Source organism: Coregonus clupeaformis, chromosome 37 (assembly GCF_020615455.1).
Source record: "Coregonus clupeaformis isolate EN_2021a chromosome 37, ASM2061545v1, whole genome shotgun sequence".
In the NCBI taxonomy this organism is placed as follows: Eukaryota; Metazoa; Chordata; class Actinopteri; order Salmoniformes; family Salmonidae; genus Coregonus; species Coregonus clupeaformis.
Genome location: NC_059228.1, coordinates 16270146 through 16283780, shown reverse-complemented (window position 1 = coordinate 16283780; position 13635 = coordinate 16270146). Strand labels below are relative to the sequence as shown.

Below are 13635 nucleotides of genomic sequence, written 5' to 3'. Positions count from 1 at the left end.
GGATGGGTGGTGCAGCTCATCTTCCTTGTAGATGTGAGAGACGGAGTGGGGGTGGTGACATTCCTCCCACATGGAGAGATAATTATGGAGAAGAAGTGTTGTTATCAGGAACAGAAGTAGAAGCTGTGCCCCCTAGTCAAAGGAAGTATATTTTGTACAACGATATGAAGTGGAAGAGGGTTATGAGTGATTGCTCACTTCTTTTGCGTAATGTTACATGGGAAGATCAGGGAGAATATACTTGTACTTATTTAGAGCCAGCGTTCAAATTTGTTCCGGTTAAGAATTACTGGTTAGAAGGCTATGTAACTCGTAAGGTGACGCTTATGATGAAAGATTTAAAGTCTGTTGAAGTTTCCACAGTCACCAAAGGAGTTCAGGAGCAGTATATTACAGTAGTCACTCCAAGAGTAAATAATACACAGAGGATATCTGCCACTTTGCCCCTGGAAATAATTAAGAGTGTTAATACATCAACTAAAGCCACTATCTTAACAGTAACTCTGAAAGAGATTAATGTTACGACGGCGATAACACATTTCGGAAATGTGACACAGACACCAACAACAGCTTTTCTGAAATTAAAGGATGTAGTAAACTCAGAAGTCTATGATACAGATGGAGATTGGTGTAAATGGCAGTAAGGACAGTGTTGAAATAGGAGAGCAGATGGTAGCAGAGAATGATGAAGATTCATCTGAAATAGTGCAGAATTCTATCCTGGAGGTACAGGATGAGTTCTTTAATTTTGATGGAACAACAGAAGATATATCTGATCAATACCGCTCGTTAGGGAAGAGAGAAACTAAATGTAAGGCATATGGATATGATTCTTCTGTTTTGCAAATTAAAGATGGATGGGCAGGTAGGAATCTATGGTTCCAGCAGTTAACTCATTCTGTAAGATCAGTGAGGAATCTTGAGGGTCCATGTCTGTTGAGAATTCCAGCACCAGGCACATGGGGTTCAATCTTAGAGACGGTGGCTCAACCTCTATCAACTGCGTGTCAATCTTATGCTTTATCATGGCTGTTGTATCAGCAACAATCATTAACAGATATAATGATGTCGTTGTCGAAGCATTTGTTTAGGCCTAGGTTTAATTGTTCTTGGTTAAATGAATTACCCTATGTGAATTTGTTAGATCGGAAGGAAAATAAGTTAACAGCGATTCCTGAAGCACTGGAGGTAAAACGTGTGAGGGCTAAAAGCTGTTTTTGTTCAAATAAAACATATGATGGACCGGGTATGTTTATGGGAGTATTAGATTGTAATGATTATATGATGACTTTGGGTATGCATGACCGTAAGGTTAGTGATGAGATATATAAAGTAACTTTTTCTGTTCAATTTAGTAAGAAGAGCAGGACTTTGATGGTAAAAGATCAGCTTTTGCCTGGCAATGTGACTATAGGGAATTTTCGAGATATTTGGTGGGTTTGTGGTGATAAAGCCTATATATTCTTACCCTATGGATGGATAGGATGTTGTTACATGTCGACGTTGAAGCTTCCATATGAGGTTTATACCATTCAAAAGGGGGAAGCACCGGACACAGCTCAATCTGATTCTAGGTCTGGAAATAGGGTGAAAAGGGAAATGGCGCAATTTCATAATCTGGAATCTTACCATTGTAGGATAAGTCTAGGAGAGAAGTGGGGACTTGGACTTTTTCCATGGTATGGTGTAACATTTTTGGCTGATCATATTGATAATATTACCTATACGTTGCAGGGTTTTGCAAACAAAATGATACGAGGGTTTAACCTTCTGTCAAATACTCAGAAAAGTCACCGACTGACGCTATTGAAACATGACATGGCTCTTGACTATATTTTAGCCAAACAAGGTGGCTTATGTGTGGCTATGAACTTGACGGGGGACGATTATTATACTTTGATCCCCGATAGTTCCGATAATATCACTAGTGTTATAGATGCATTGAAGAGTATAAGGGATGCGTTTGGTCAATCTGAAGGAGCTGGATGGTCAGCGAAGGCTTGGTTGCAAGATCAGTTAGGCCCAGTGGGAGCAGTGATAGTTCAGATTTTAGTAGCAGCTCTTGTAGCGCTGTGTGTGATATTTTGCTTTTGTACTTTGTTATTGACTTTTGCAAAGGCTATGATATTGAGATGGTTGGAGTTGTGATGCCTGGAGACAACACTCAGATGCCGTTGTTAACTTTTACTGATCTAGATGGAGATAAACAAGTGGGACTGGATGGAGTATTGATGGATAGATATCCATTTAGAATATCCAATCATTTTTCACGTCTTTACATATTATTGTGATATTTAGTATTTTCTTATGAATCAAAGGGGGGAAATGGAATGTGATTCATTTTATATATCATTTTTATATTATTTTTGATATTGATGTTTTAATTTGCATGTGTTGTTTTGCAAAAGATACTGGTTGGTGTTTTCTTTTCTTCCAGAAGTATATGGGGATGTGTAGAGTGGGATTCAAATACTCAAACATGGACAATATGAATGGACAGGAGGAAGTGGAACAAGGAAGGTGTGGAAATGTTCAGATTCCATCATCGACGTTACATTGAAAGTCGACAATGCTTAGGAATATTGGGTCTAGGCAGGGACAGAGAGAATCCACAGGAGGGTCCGATGGGTCGACCAGACTGAATGTGGACATTTTTGATTGTATTTTGTTTTCGGAGGTTTTCATGTGTATTCAATTGCATCATAGCTTAAAATGCATTGATAAAGATTTATAAATTGATCTGGAGTACTTAGGTGGTCGCCTGGGGCAGAGGGGCCGTGAGAGAATTTTCCTGTCTTGATTAATTGATGGATATTTGGAATGAAAGACAGGTTTTTCGCTCTTACACTCCATAACAATTGGTTTACACTCCACAAAAATGTGTCTATATAAAAATGTGTTTACTCTCCATACATTTTGTTGTATTGCTGAAGTTACTCAAGAAGAAAAATTGTTGTTTGTCATAATCCTATTCTTTTTGTTTTCGAGACTTAATTAGTCTCGAAGGGGGGAAATATGTAGTATCTGAACAGTTTATAATTTTGGCTGACGTTTGCAAATTTTGCCTTGCTGAAACATCTGGAAAACATTAATATAGGGGCCCCCTGAAACAGAGGAGACTTGGATATGTGGAAGCCAGGGATTGGTCTATTCAAAACACCCATATTGTGTTACATAGGATAAATACCATGTTTGAACAAAGGACTGGGAGAATAATCATTTTTAGATTGGGTTAGTTGTTCTCCGGATTTCTGCAGAAATCTTTAAATTGATGCTGGAACCTTTGATATAATAAATCTTTATAATCAATTACAGTGTCAGCGGATTCCTTGTCTACACAGCATATCAGCATCGTTGTCTCGACACCACACTGGAAACAGAAGTGCTCTTCAAATAGCATTTATTGCTCAGCACATTCAAGCATGATCAAATCACATTATCAACCATTCACATGATCATTCCTATGCACATTCACATCCATTGGGCAGAAGTAAATAGATACAGCAAAATACAGCTTTTGATTTGTTACATTCAATATTACAGTACATCTCTCTCACAGGAGTTCATTAACTGTGCCTCATAATTGACAGTCACAAACCATGATACTGTACATATTAAGTGTCAGTAAATTTTTTAAGGCGGAGCAGTGCTCATATTGCTTTAAAGGCTTGCACTAACCATGCAGTTTTACAGAAAACCTCTACTGACCTCTAAATCTAGTCATTCTAAAAAGAGGTTAAGTCCCAAGTTTTAGGTTTAGCTTGCATCTCTGCGATTGGCTCAGCATCTTATCCTGTTGTCTTCTTCAAAGTTGTGTCATCTTTGCTCTCTCCATCACCTCCTGTAAAGCCGTTCTCGTCTATTTTAAATTGCGCCTGTTCTGTTATCTTCCCATCAACTGTTTTCTCTTTCAAACCTACGTCTGATACATCCTGTTCTTTCACTGGAGATGTCTTTGTAATAGATATCTCCACATGTTCAGGTTGTAACTCAGAGGACTTGGTCTTCACGCTCTCTGTCTTTGGGGTTTCATCTTTGGGATCTGTAACCTTCTCAGGCTCTTTGGCCATACTTTCCTCTGGTTTCTCCTGAGTTGTGTTGCTCTCTGGCGCCTCCCTGTGTGAATCCATGCTCTCTGCAACTGCAGACACCTGTTTCTCTGTTGGTGTGATTGTCTTAGCTTTGTCACCACTGCTGATCGTTTCACTCTCTTCTGTAGGGGTGGTCGTTGATTCTGAGGTGAGGGTTGAGTCTGGTTTAGGGGTGGTTGTTGATTCTGGGGTGAGGGTTGAGTCTGGTTTAGGGGAGGTTGTTGATTCTGGGGTGAGGGTTGAGTCTGGTTTAGGGGTGGTCGTTGATTCTGGGGTGAGGGTTGAGTCTGGTTTAGGGGTGGTCGTTGATTCTGGGGTGAGGATTGAGTCTTGTTTAGGGGAGGTTGTTGATTCTGGGGTGAGGGTTGAGTCTGGTTTAGGGGTGGTCGTTGATTCTGGGGTGAGTATTGAGTCCGGTTTAGGGGTGGTCGTTGATTCTGGGGTGAGAGTTGAGTCTGGTTTAGGGGTGGTCGTTGATTCTGGGGTGAGGGTTGAGTCTGGTTTAGGGGTGGTTGTTGATTCTGGGGTGAGGGTTGAGTCTGGTTTAGGGGAGGTTGTTGATTCTGGGGTGAGGGTTGAGTCTGGTTTAGGGGAGGTTGTTGATTCTGGGGTGAGGGTTGAGTCTGGTTTAGGGGAGGTTGTTGATTCTGGGGTGAGGGTTAAGTCTGGTTTAGGGGAGGTTGTTGATTCTGGGGTGAGAGTTGAGTCTGGTTTAGGGGATATTTCCTCTTTAGGGGTGGTGGTTGGGTCCGGTTTAGAGGATATTTCCTCTTTAGGGGTGACAGTGGGTTCTGGTTTAGGGGATATTTGTTCTATAGGGGTGACAGTGGGGTCTGGTTTAGGGGATGTGGCCTCTTCAGAGGGGACAGTGGGGTCTGGTTTAGGGGATGTTTCTTCTTTAGGGGTGACAGTGGGTTCTGGTTTAGGGGGTGTTTGTTCTTTATTGGTGACAGTGGGGTCTGGTTTAGGGGATGTTCCTTCTTTAGGGGTAACAGTGGGGTCTGGTTTAGGGGATGTCTCCTCTTTAGAGGTGACAGTGGGTTCTGGTTTAGGGGATGTCTCCTCTTTAGGGGTGAAAGTGGGGTCTGGTTTTGGGGATGTCTCCTTTTTAGGGTTGACAGTGGGGTCTGGTTTAGGGGATGTCTCCTGTTTATGGTTGAAAGTGTGGTCTGGTTTAGGGGATGTCTCCTCTTTAGGAGTGACAGTGGGGTTTGGTTTAGGGGATGTTCCTTCTTTAGGGGATGTTCCTTCTTTAGGGGTGACAGTGGGGTCTGGTTTAGGGGATGTCTCCTCTTTAGGGGTGACAGTGGGGTCTGGTTTAGGGGATGTTTGTTCTTTAGGGGTGATAGTGGGGTCTGGTTTATGGGATATCTCCTCTTTAGGAGTGACAGTGGGGTTTGGTTTAGGGGATGTTCCTTCTTTAGGGGTGACAGTGGGGTCTGGTTTAGGGGATGTCTCCTCTTTAGGGGTGACAGTGGGGTCTGGTTTAGGGGATGTTTCTTCTTTGGGGGTGACAGTGGGGTCTGGTTTAGGGGATATTTCCTCTTTAGGGGTGATGTTTGGGTCTGGTTTAGGGGAAGTTTTTACTTTAGTGGTGGTGGTTGGGTCCGGTTTAGAGGATATTTCCTCTTTTGGTGTTACAGTGGTGTCTGGTTTAGAGTATATTTCCTCTTTAGGGGTGATAGTGGGGTCTGGTTTTGGGGATATTTCCTCTTTAGGGGTGATGTTTGGGTCTGGTTTAGGGGAAGTTTTTACTTTAGTGGTGGTGGTTGGGTCCGGTTTAGAGGATATTTCCTCTTTTGGTGTTACAGTGGTGTCTGGTTTAGAGTATATTTCCTCTTTAGGGGTGATAGTGGGTTCTGGTTTAGGGGATATTTGTTCTTTAGGGATGACAGTGGGGTCTGGTTTAGGGGATGTCTCCTCTTTAGGGGTGACAGTGGGGTCTGGTTTAGGGGATGTCTCCTCTTTAGGGGTGACAGTGGGGTCTGGTTTAGGGAATGTTTCCTCTTTAGGGGTGACAGTGGGGTCTGGTTTAGGGGATGTTTCTTCTTTAGGGGTGACAGTGGGTTCTGGGGTAGGGGATGTTTCTTCTTTCGGGGTGACAGTGGGGTCTGGTTTAGGGGATGTCTCCTCTTTAGGAGTGACAGTGGGGTCTGGTTTAGGGGATGTTTCTTCTTTAGGGGTGACAGTGGGGGCTGTTTTGGGGGATATTTCCTCTTTAGGGGTGGCAGTTGGGTCTGGTTTAGAGGATGTTTCTTCTTTCGGGGTGACAGTGGGGTCTGGTTTAGGGGATGTCTCCTCTTTAGGGGTGACAGTGGGGTCTGGTTTAGGGGATGTTTCTTCTTTAGGGGTGACAGTGGGGTCTGTTTTGGGGGATATTTCCTCTTTAGGGGTGGCAGTTGGGTCTGGTTTAGAGGATATTTCTTCTTTAGGGGTGACAGTGGGGTCTGGTTTTGGGGATGTCTCCTTTTTAAGGGTGACAGTGGGGTCTGGTTTAGGGGATGTCTCCTCTTTAGGGGTGAATGTGGGCTCTGGTTTAGGGGATGTTTCTTCTTTTGGGGTGACGGTTTTGTCTGGTTTAGGGGATGTCTCAGATTCTTTCACTTTTTCCTCAGCTGTTGAGACATCTTTTGTGAACCTTTCACTGCCATTCGATTCATTCAGCTCAACCTTTTTTACACTATCATCCTTGTTGCCCACGTTTGGCTCTTTCGGACCCACCTCCTTTTCAGGATTCTTTGGCACAGGCTCTTCCTTACACTCACTTGTTGTGCTGGGAATTCCGTCTGGAATTTTACTTCCTACTGTTGTGTCATCCTGTGTCGTTTTTACACCAGAATCATCTGGTGACTTCACCTGCTCCACTGCCGCTTTGGTTGAACTGCTCTTCAGCTCTGCAGTGATATCAGGGGATTCCATGCCCTTCTCTGTGGTCTCAGGGAGATCCTCTTCTTGTGTTCTCACATCGCACTCTGCCCCTTGTGTTGTCACAGCACTCTCTACCTCTTGAGGTTGGTCTGACTTGCTGTGCTCCTTCTGATCAGGTTTCTGCTCCGGTGTTGGGGCACTCTGCTCTGTCATATCTACCTTTTTTCTCTCTTTGATGGGACTTTCTTTTGGGCTATCCTGCTGTTGCTCTGTTGAAAAACTCTCCTCTTTCAGATCTATTTCTTTTTTTCTCTCCTCTGACAACTTTTTGGATTCTTTGGAGATGTCCTCCATGGGGACCTGTGGTTCACCCTTTATTGAACTTCCTGTTTTAGGTTCTGTCTCCTCAGAGCCTGTCTCCTCGATGTCGGACATCTCCACCTCTCTGGTGGTCTCAGTTTTAATCTCCTCTACAAACTTGTACTGGGGCACAGATCTGCGTGTGGGACCTCCCTGCCGGGCCAGGCAAGGCAGGGTGTAGACGGGGGGCTGGTTGTAGATGCAGGGCATGGAGATGTGGGTGTCAGAGATGGTGTACAGACGGGACTCCTCACCCTCCAGGAGTTTCCTATAGGGAGACAGAAAGACCTGTTATTACCGTCATGACTATAATATGGATATGTCCCAATGTTGAGTTGAGTTGAGTTTGAGTTTATTTTTACAGGGACAGTGCACATTAATCAACGTTTCAGTAAAAGTGCCGGTTTTAGCCAGCCGGCTAATTTTCAACCGCAGTCCCTGGGCAGGTTATTAAAAACAATTACAATATAGACAATAACAACATAGAACAAGACATAGCATACAGACATAGCAACATAGGACAAGCAAGACGTAGCATACAGACCGAGCAACATAGAACAAAAAGCAGCAAGACAAAATTCATAAAAGCAACAAAATGTTTCCACACCTCACAAGTTACAGACATGTGTACAGACACAATGTGTTAGCCTCGTAAATACCAGACTGATCACCGCTGTGCACATCCATGTGAGCTCGCCAGATCAGGTGGCTTGCGACGCTACCAATGTGTGTGGATGTGTCTGAATATCCATATTATGATTAAAGTGTCATTCTGTGTTGTGATATGGTCTATGGTCAGTTGAGGTTAAATATGAAATCAAACTATTTCAATAAAATGTCTACTGTTTATTTTGATTGGTCTTTCTTCATTGTTCACTATTTACTGTGTTTTGTAGTAATCCCTCACTAACACTATTGCAGTTTTGCTCTAACCCAGCACTAAGTTGAATCAGATGTGTTAGTGCTGGGCTAGAATAAAATGCACACCCTTTGGTTATCCTCAGAAAAAGATCCAGGAACACATTATGATATATATGGTATTTTCCTCAGTCAATGATATTATATATGGTAGAGACGGTGTTACGGTTCGGCACTGTTGGTCCGGTTCCCGCTTGTTTCCCTTTTCCTTTTTCCCCTGTGTGTGTGTGTTGTCTGTGTCTGTCTCCCCCTGCTGTGCAGCCCAGTCAGAGGATCTAGGTCAGGGGGCGTGGCCATTCTCTCTCATGCTCCGTTACTTCCAGCTGCGGCTCATTGTCATCAATCAACCAGCAGTTATCTACCCGGGCTGGACACCTCTCCAGCGCCAGTTCGTTCCTACACTACCTGTGATCCCGTCTGTTCCTGCTGCCTGCCTACCTGCCATTCCCACGCCGCAACCTGCTCATCTGTTGTCTGATATCCTCGTCATCCAGCTCTCCGGACTACTGGCTCTCCCCCCCACTCAGCTCCTACCCCGGTCTGAAGCTATTCCACCCTGAACTGTTTCTCTCTGCCAATTCACGCTGAATAAACGACATCCTAATTCACCCTCTGTTGTCCGTGTGTCCGTCTCTGCACCTGAGTCCCCCACCAAGCCTAATAGACGGAGCTGATGTCTCTTACCTGTAAGAGAGAATCTCCACATCTAAAGCCATTTTGACATTCAGCAGGTCCTGGTACTCTCTCAGGTAGCCAGACATGTCTAGTTTAGCATTGGTCAGCTGATTCTCCAGCTGCCTGATAGTGTCCTGGACAGAAAAGCACACAAATAGAGTCAATAATAGTGTCCACCAGCCACTTTAGTTGGTATGACAACAGGGAGAAATTTAGGGGGGGAAATAATATTTATATGAGGAAATTATATTCCAATAATGGTATAGTTCACATGGGGCCTATATTTGTGGCCGACACCTACAACATAGGCCTGAATACAAATATGAATCATAAAAATGCACATGTTTATTTACATTGATTAGAGGTACAAAATAAACCACAGCCTACCTGGTAATGAATCATTTCCACATAGTGACGCTCCTCCAGCTCGTGTAGTTGTTTTTCCAGGGCCTCTCTCGTTCCTTTCCCGCAGTCCAGCTCAATATTTTTTCCCTGCAGCAGCCTTCTATTCTCCTGGATCTCCTGCTGGGTCGCCTTCAGCGCCTCTCTGTTGCTCTCTGCCGCTTTGGTTAACTTTGCGAACTGGACACGGAAGCCCTCCTCCGCCTGCTGAATGTCGGAGGCAGCGTGACCTTCTAAATGTGCACGGATGTCCCAGAGAGCCGCAGTGATTTCGGGTTTGCCAAAGTTGTGCGCCTTGACCGTTACCTGAGCCTCTTGGATCTGGGCCACCATCTCCGATACCTCGTCCTCATGGTTCTTCTTCAGGAAGTGGATCTCGTCCACTAGAGACTGCGCTTTCTTGTCCAACTGAAGTTTGGCGAGGTATGCATCGTTGGCGTCCTTTTTTAGCACAAGGATGCCGTTCTCTGCGTCCGAGCGGTCACGCGCCTCCTGCTCGTACTTGTCTCTCAAGGTGAGGAAATCTTCCTCCAGGTTCTGATGCTCTATCTCGATCTGACGCTTCTGAAGGGTGATGTCATGAACTTGTTTCCTCAGATCCATAAGCTCCGGCTCGTGCTCCTGGGCCAGAGACGCAGGGGACTGTGCTTTCTGTTTTATTTCCTCGATTTCCCTCTCGAGCAATTCATTTTGATGCTCGAAATGACGCACCTTCTCTATGAATCCGGCGAAACGATCGTTCAGCCCATGGAGCAGTTCTTTCTCATTCGTTTTCATCAACACCCCGGTAAATGGGTTTGATAAATAAAAAAAGCTCTCCGATGATCTCGGAACGGATCCGAATTCGCTATTCAGTGTGTTTGCATATCCTTTGTTTATAGATGCGGTAGTCGACTCAAAGCCAATTGTCCTGGACGCAGAGGGGGATCCAGTCAGTTTGAGTTGATAGCGGGAATACTCAGCTTGAGCTCCCCTATGCGGAGAGCCCGAACGATACTCCATTCTGTGGCTCATATTGTCTCAGAAGACTCAGCCGTGTTGGTGTGCAGGCTAAACAGCACGGCTCCTACCTTTTATACCCCCTCAGTCTGCTCGGGCTGCAGAATAGAACTGTCCATAGTGCTGAAAATGTATAGAATCAGCTGTAGGCTTGGCTGTCTGCCAACGCGAGCGTATCTGTCTCTCTCTCTCCCTCATCGTTTTGTCGCAGACAGCAGTTACGCATAGGAGATAATTTCACTTGGAAACGTCGGCAGTCAACAATGTCGCCTCAAAATTATAAGTCATATGTCTTCAATAAATTGTCAGGTGTTCAGACTATTGTTTTATCCAAGGGGCTTTCCTTGTTTTGATGATTTTCTTGATATTATCGAAAGGGGCTGCAAATTCTGGTTTGGCTGAATGTGCTTGCCTTGTAATAGAACTGTATATTACTGTATACAAGAGACTGTAATGCAAGTGTAAAATAGTAATTAAGAATGACCCTAAGCCTAGACATAACTGCTCCCATTTCTCAGTCAAGCAGCACTTTTAAAGGGCATTCCAGACACTTTTCAACCTCACATTCATCATCTCCAGCACCAAACCTGTGAAAATGAGCTTGAAAAGGGGTGGAGTTGCCCTGTAATCTTGCACCTTTTTACTAATGTCTACATGAGGAAAATGCATGGGTCTGCTTGGCTGAAAAGCCAGAAAACAAGCAAATGGCCTGGATCTGTTCCCGTGTTACAGCCTTCATTCGCACCCCACTACAAGCAGTATACGGTAGGTTGCTCATAGAAATCAATGATGTATTTGAATGAATCATATGAATATGATATCAGAATATGATATTTACTCACTTGATCAGACATGAAAAGAGAATATTAAATAGAAAACAAAGCAATTTCTCAGAAAAAATATATTTTATTGTAAAATAGTGTATCATCACAACAATAAGCACTAAATTAAATCCCTGTCACTTGATATATGTACGTTAGAATAGGATACACAGTGATTCACATATTTTAACACGTTTCATAGGCAAAATTTGTATAATTTCGGGGCATTGTAATATTTCATTTGTAACCAAACATGCTCAATGGGTGACATGTCTGGTGAGTATGCAGGCCCAGTAAGAACTGGGAAATGTTTAGCTTCCAGAAATTGTGTACAGATCCTTGCGACATGGGGCCGTGCATTATCATGCTGAAACATGAGGTGATGAATGGCACGACAATGGGCCTCGGATGTCATCACGGTATCTCTGTGCATTCAAATTGCCATCAATAAAATGCAATTGTGTTTGTTGTCATCCGTAGCTTATGCCTGCCCATACCATAACCCTACCGCCACAATGGCGCACTCTGTTCACACCGTTGACATCAGCAAACCACTCACCCACACCATGCCATACACGCTGTTTGCCATCTGCCCGGTACAGTTTAAACCGGGATTCATCAGTAAAGATCACACTTCTCCAGCGTGCCAGTTTCCATCGAAGGTGAGCATTTGCCCACTGAAGTCGGTTACGACGCTGAACTGCAGTCAGGTCAAGACCCTGGTGAGGACGACGAGCACGCAGATGAGCTTCCCTGAGACTGTTTCTGACAGTTTGTGCAGAAATTCTTCGGTTATGCAAACCCATAGTTTCATCCATAGTTTCATCAGCTGTCCAGGTGGCTGGTATCAGAAACCGGATGTGGAGATCCTGGGCTGTCGAGGTTACACGAGGAGTGTGGTTGTGAGGCTGGTTGGACGTACTGCCAAATTCTCTAGAACTATGTTGGAGGTGGCTTATGGTAGAGAAATGAACATTCAATTATCTGGCAACAGCTCTGGTGGACATTCCTGCAGTCAGCATGCTAATTGCACGCTCCCTCAACACTTGAAACATCTGTGGCATTATGTTGTGTGAGCTCAACTGTGAATGGTCCTGGCTCACCAAAATAAAGTGTCAAGTGAAGCCAGTTTGGATTTGGCTTCACTCCAATAACATCACATCGAGAGCAATACGTCATTGACCCTTTCCTAAATTAGCCATGGATGGAGATAGGGATTTGGACTTGTGGTTTTACTTAATTCTTGTACTGGCCAATGATTATAACGGCGATTCTGATCTAACCATAAATTCATACATTGTTGTTCCCGAGGCCTGAGAGGATGGAAGTTCATTTTGTAGCTAGATGTAGAAGGCTAATGTTAACTAGCTAATTTTGCCCATGAAAGGAAGTTAGGCTAGCGAGCAAGCATTTTAGCTAGGTAGCCTAGGACAACAAAATATAAAAGTGTGTACTGTATAACAGTCATAGACCGTCTCGTCAATATGAAGGATGGCATTGACATTTCTCTACAAGTAAGTTGAGTCAACATGTTTTATCTACTTGCATGAACATGCACACACACACACACATAAACACATACACACACACACAAAACCGGAATCATGGACAGCCACATCATATTTAGCTTACGTTGATTGGACTAAATCGTTTTTGGTATCTTTTAGTTGAATTAGACTAAGCATAGGTGAATTGATGATGTTGAAATGTTTAAGTTGAAATGGTGCTGGAATAGTGGAGGCAGCAACTGTTTTCTTTGCAACTTGCAATAATTATTGGTGGCTCTAAATCAATAGTTGTTTAGTAGTCTGAAAATGTTGGAAACATTAACTTGCTTGACCATGCTGTAGGTCATGTAACTAACTGTTTGTTACATGCAATATGCTTTGAGGACTTCACTGGACAGAGGTTACTCTCTGGTTTTGTGATGAAAAAAGGGTGTGGTTGAATTTATTCTGCCACTGTCTTCTTATTGTCTCGGCCTTAGGCCTATATATCACGGTGGCAAGGCATATGAACTAACAGGTTATAGAGCAAACAATGCAATTATCACGACAGATAGGTTGTAATATGGCTTTTTTATCTGGCTTGGCTTCCCCGGTGATATTACCCATGCATCGCTACTGTTTAAACAGTCTATGGCTCGAGGTGATCTGAACTATTTGATTGGCCAGTGGTAGGCCTATAGGTGCACTTGATTTGCTCTCTGGGCCTGCGGGGTAGGTGGAGTTCTGTACAAATTACCTCGACTAACCTGTACCCCTACACATTGACTCGGTATTGGTAACCCCTGTATATCGCCTCTTTATTGTTCTTTTATTGTGTTACTTGTTTTTTTTGTTTATTTAGTAAATATTTTCTTAACTCTATTTTCTTAAAACTGCCTTGTTGGTTAAGGGCTTTTTAGTAAGCATTTCACGGTAAGGTCTACACCTGTTGTATTCGGCGCATGTGACAAATAAAATTTGATTGGATTTATAGATCTGTCATTCTCATTGAAA

General features: G+C 43.6%; 2 protein-coding genes across 2 annotated transcripts; both read right to left on the bottom strand.

Annotated features, from left to right (window-relative positions):
- Nucleotides 1–3402: 3402 nt before the first annotated feature.
- Nucleotides 3403–6002, bottom strand: LOC123482735 (cell surface glycoprotein 1-like; the record flags this gene model as incomplete). The annotated part of the gene is made up of 1 exon (XM_045211437.1): nt 3403–6002. A coding segment is annotated over one exon (2214 nt), but the record flags the coding sequence as incomplete, so codon positions are not given.
- A 79-nt stretch (nt 6003–6081) lies between these two features.
- On the bottom strand, nt 6082–10091 carry LOC121553250 (neurofilament light polypeptide-like). The gene is made up of 4 exons (XM_041866273.2): nt 9300–10091; nt 8922–9046; nt 6254–7587; nt 6082–6095 (listed from the first exon to the last, which is right to left on the bottom strand). Exons 1-4 carry the CDS (start codon nt 10089–10091, stop codon nt 6082–6084), a joined length of 2265 nt encoding a protein of 754 aa, XP_041722207.2.
- Nucleotides 10092–13635: the final 3544 nt, after the last annotated feature.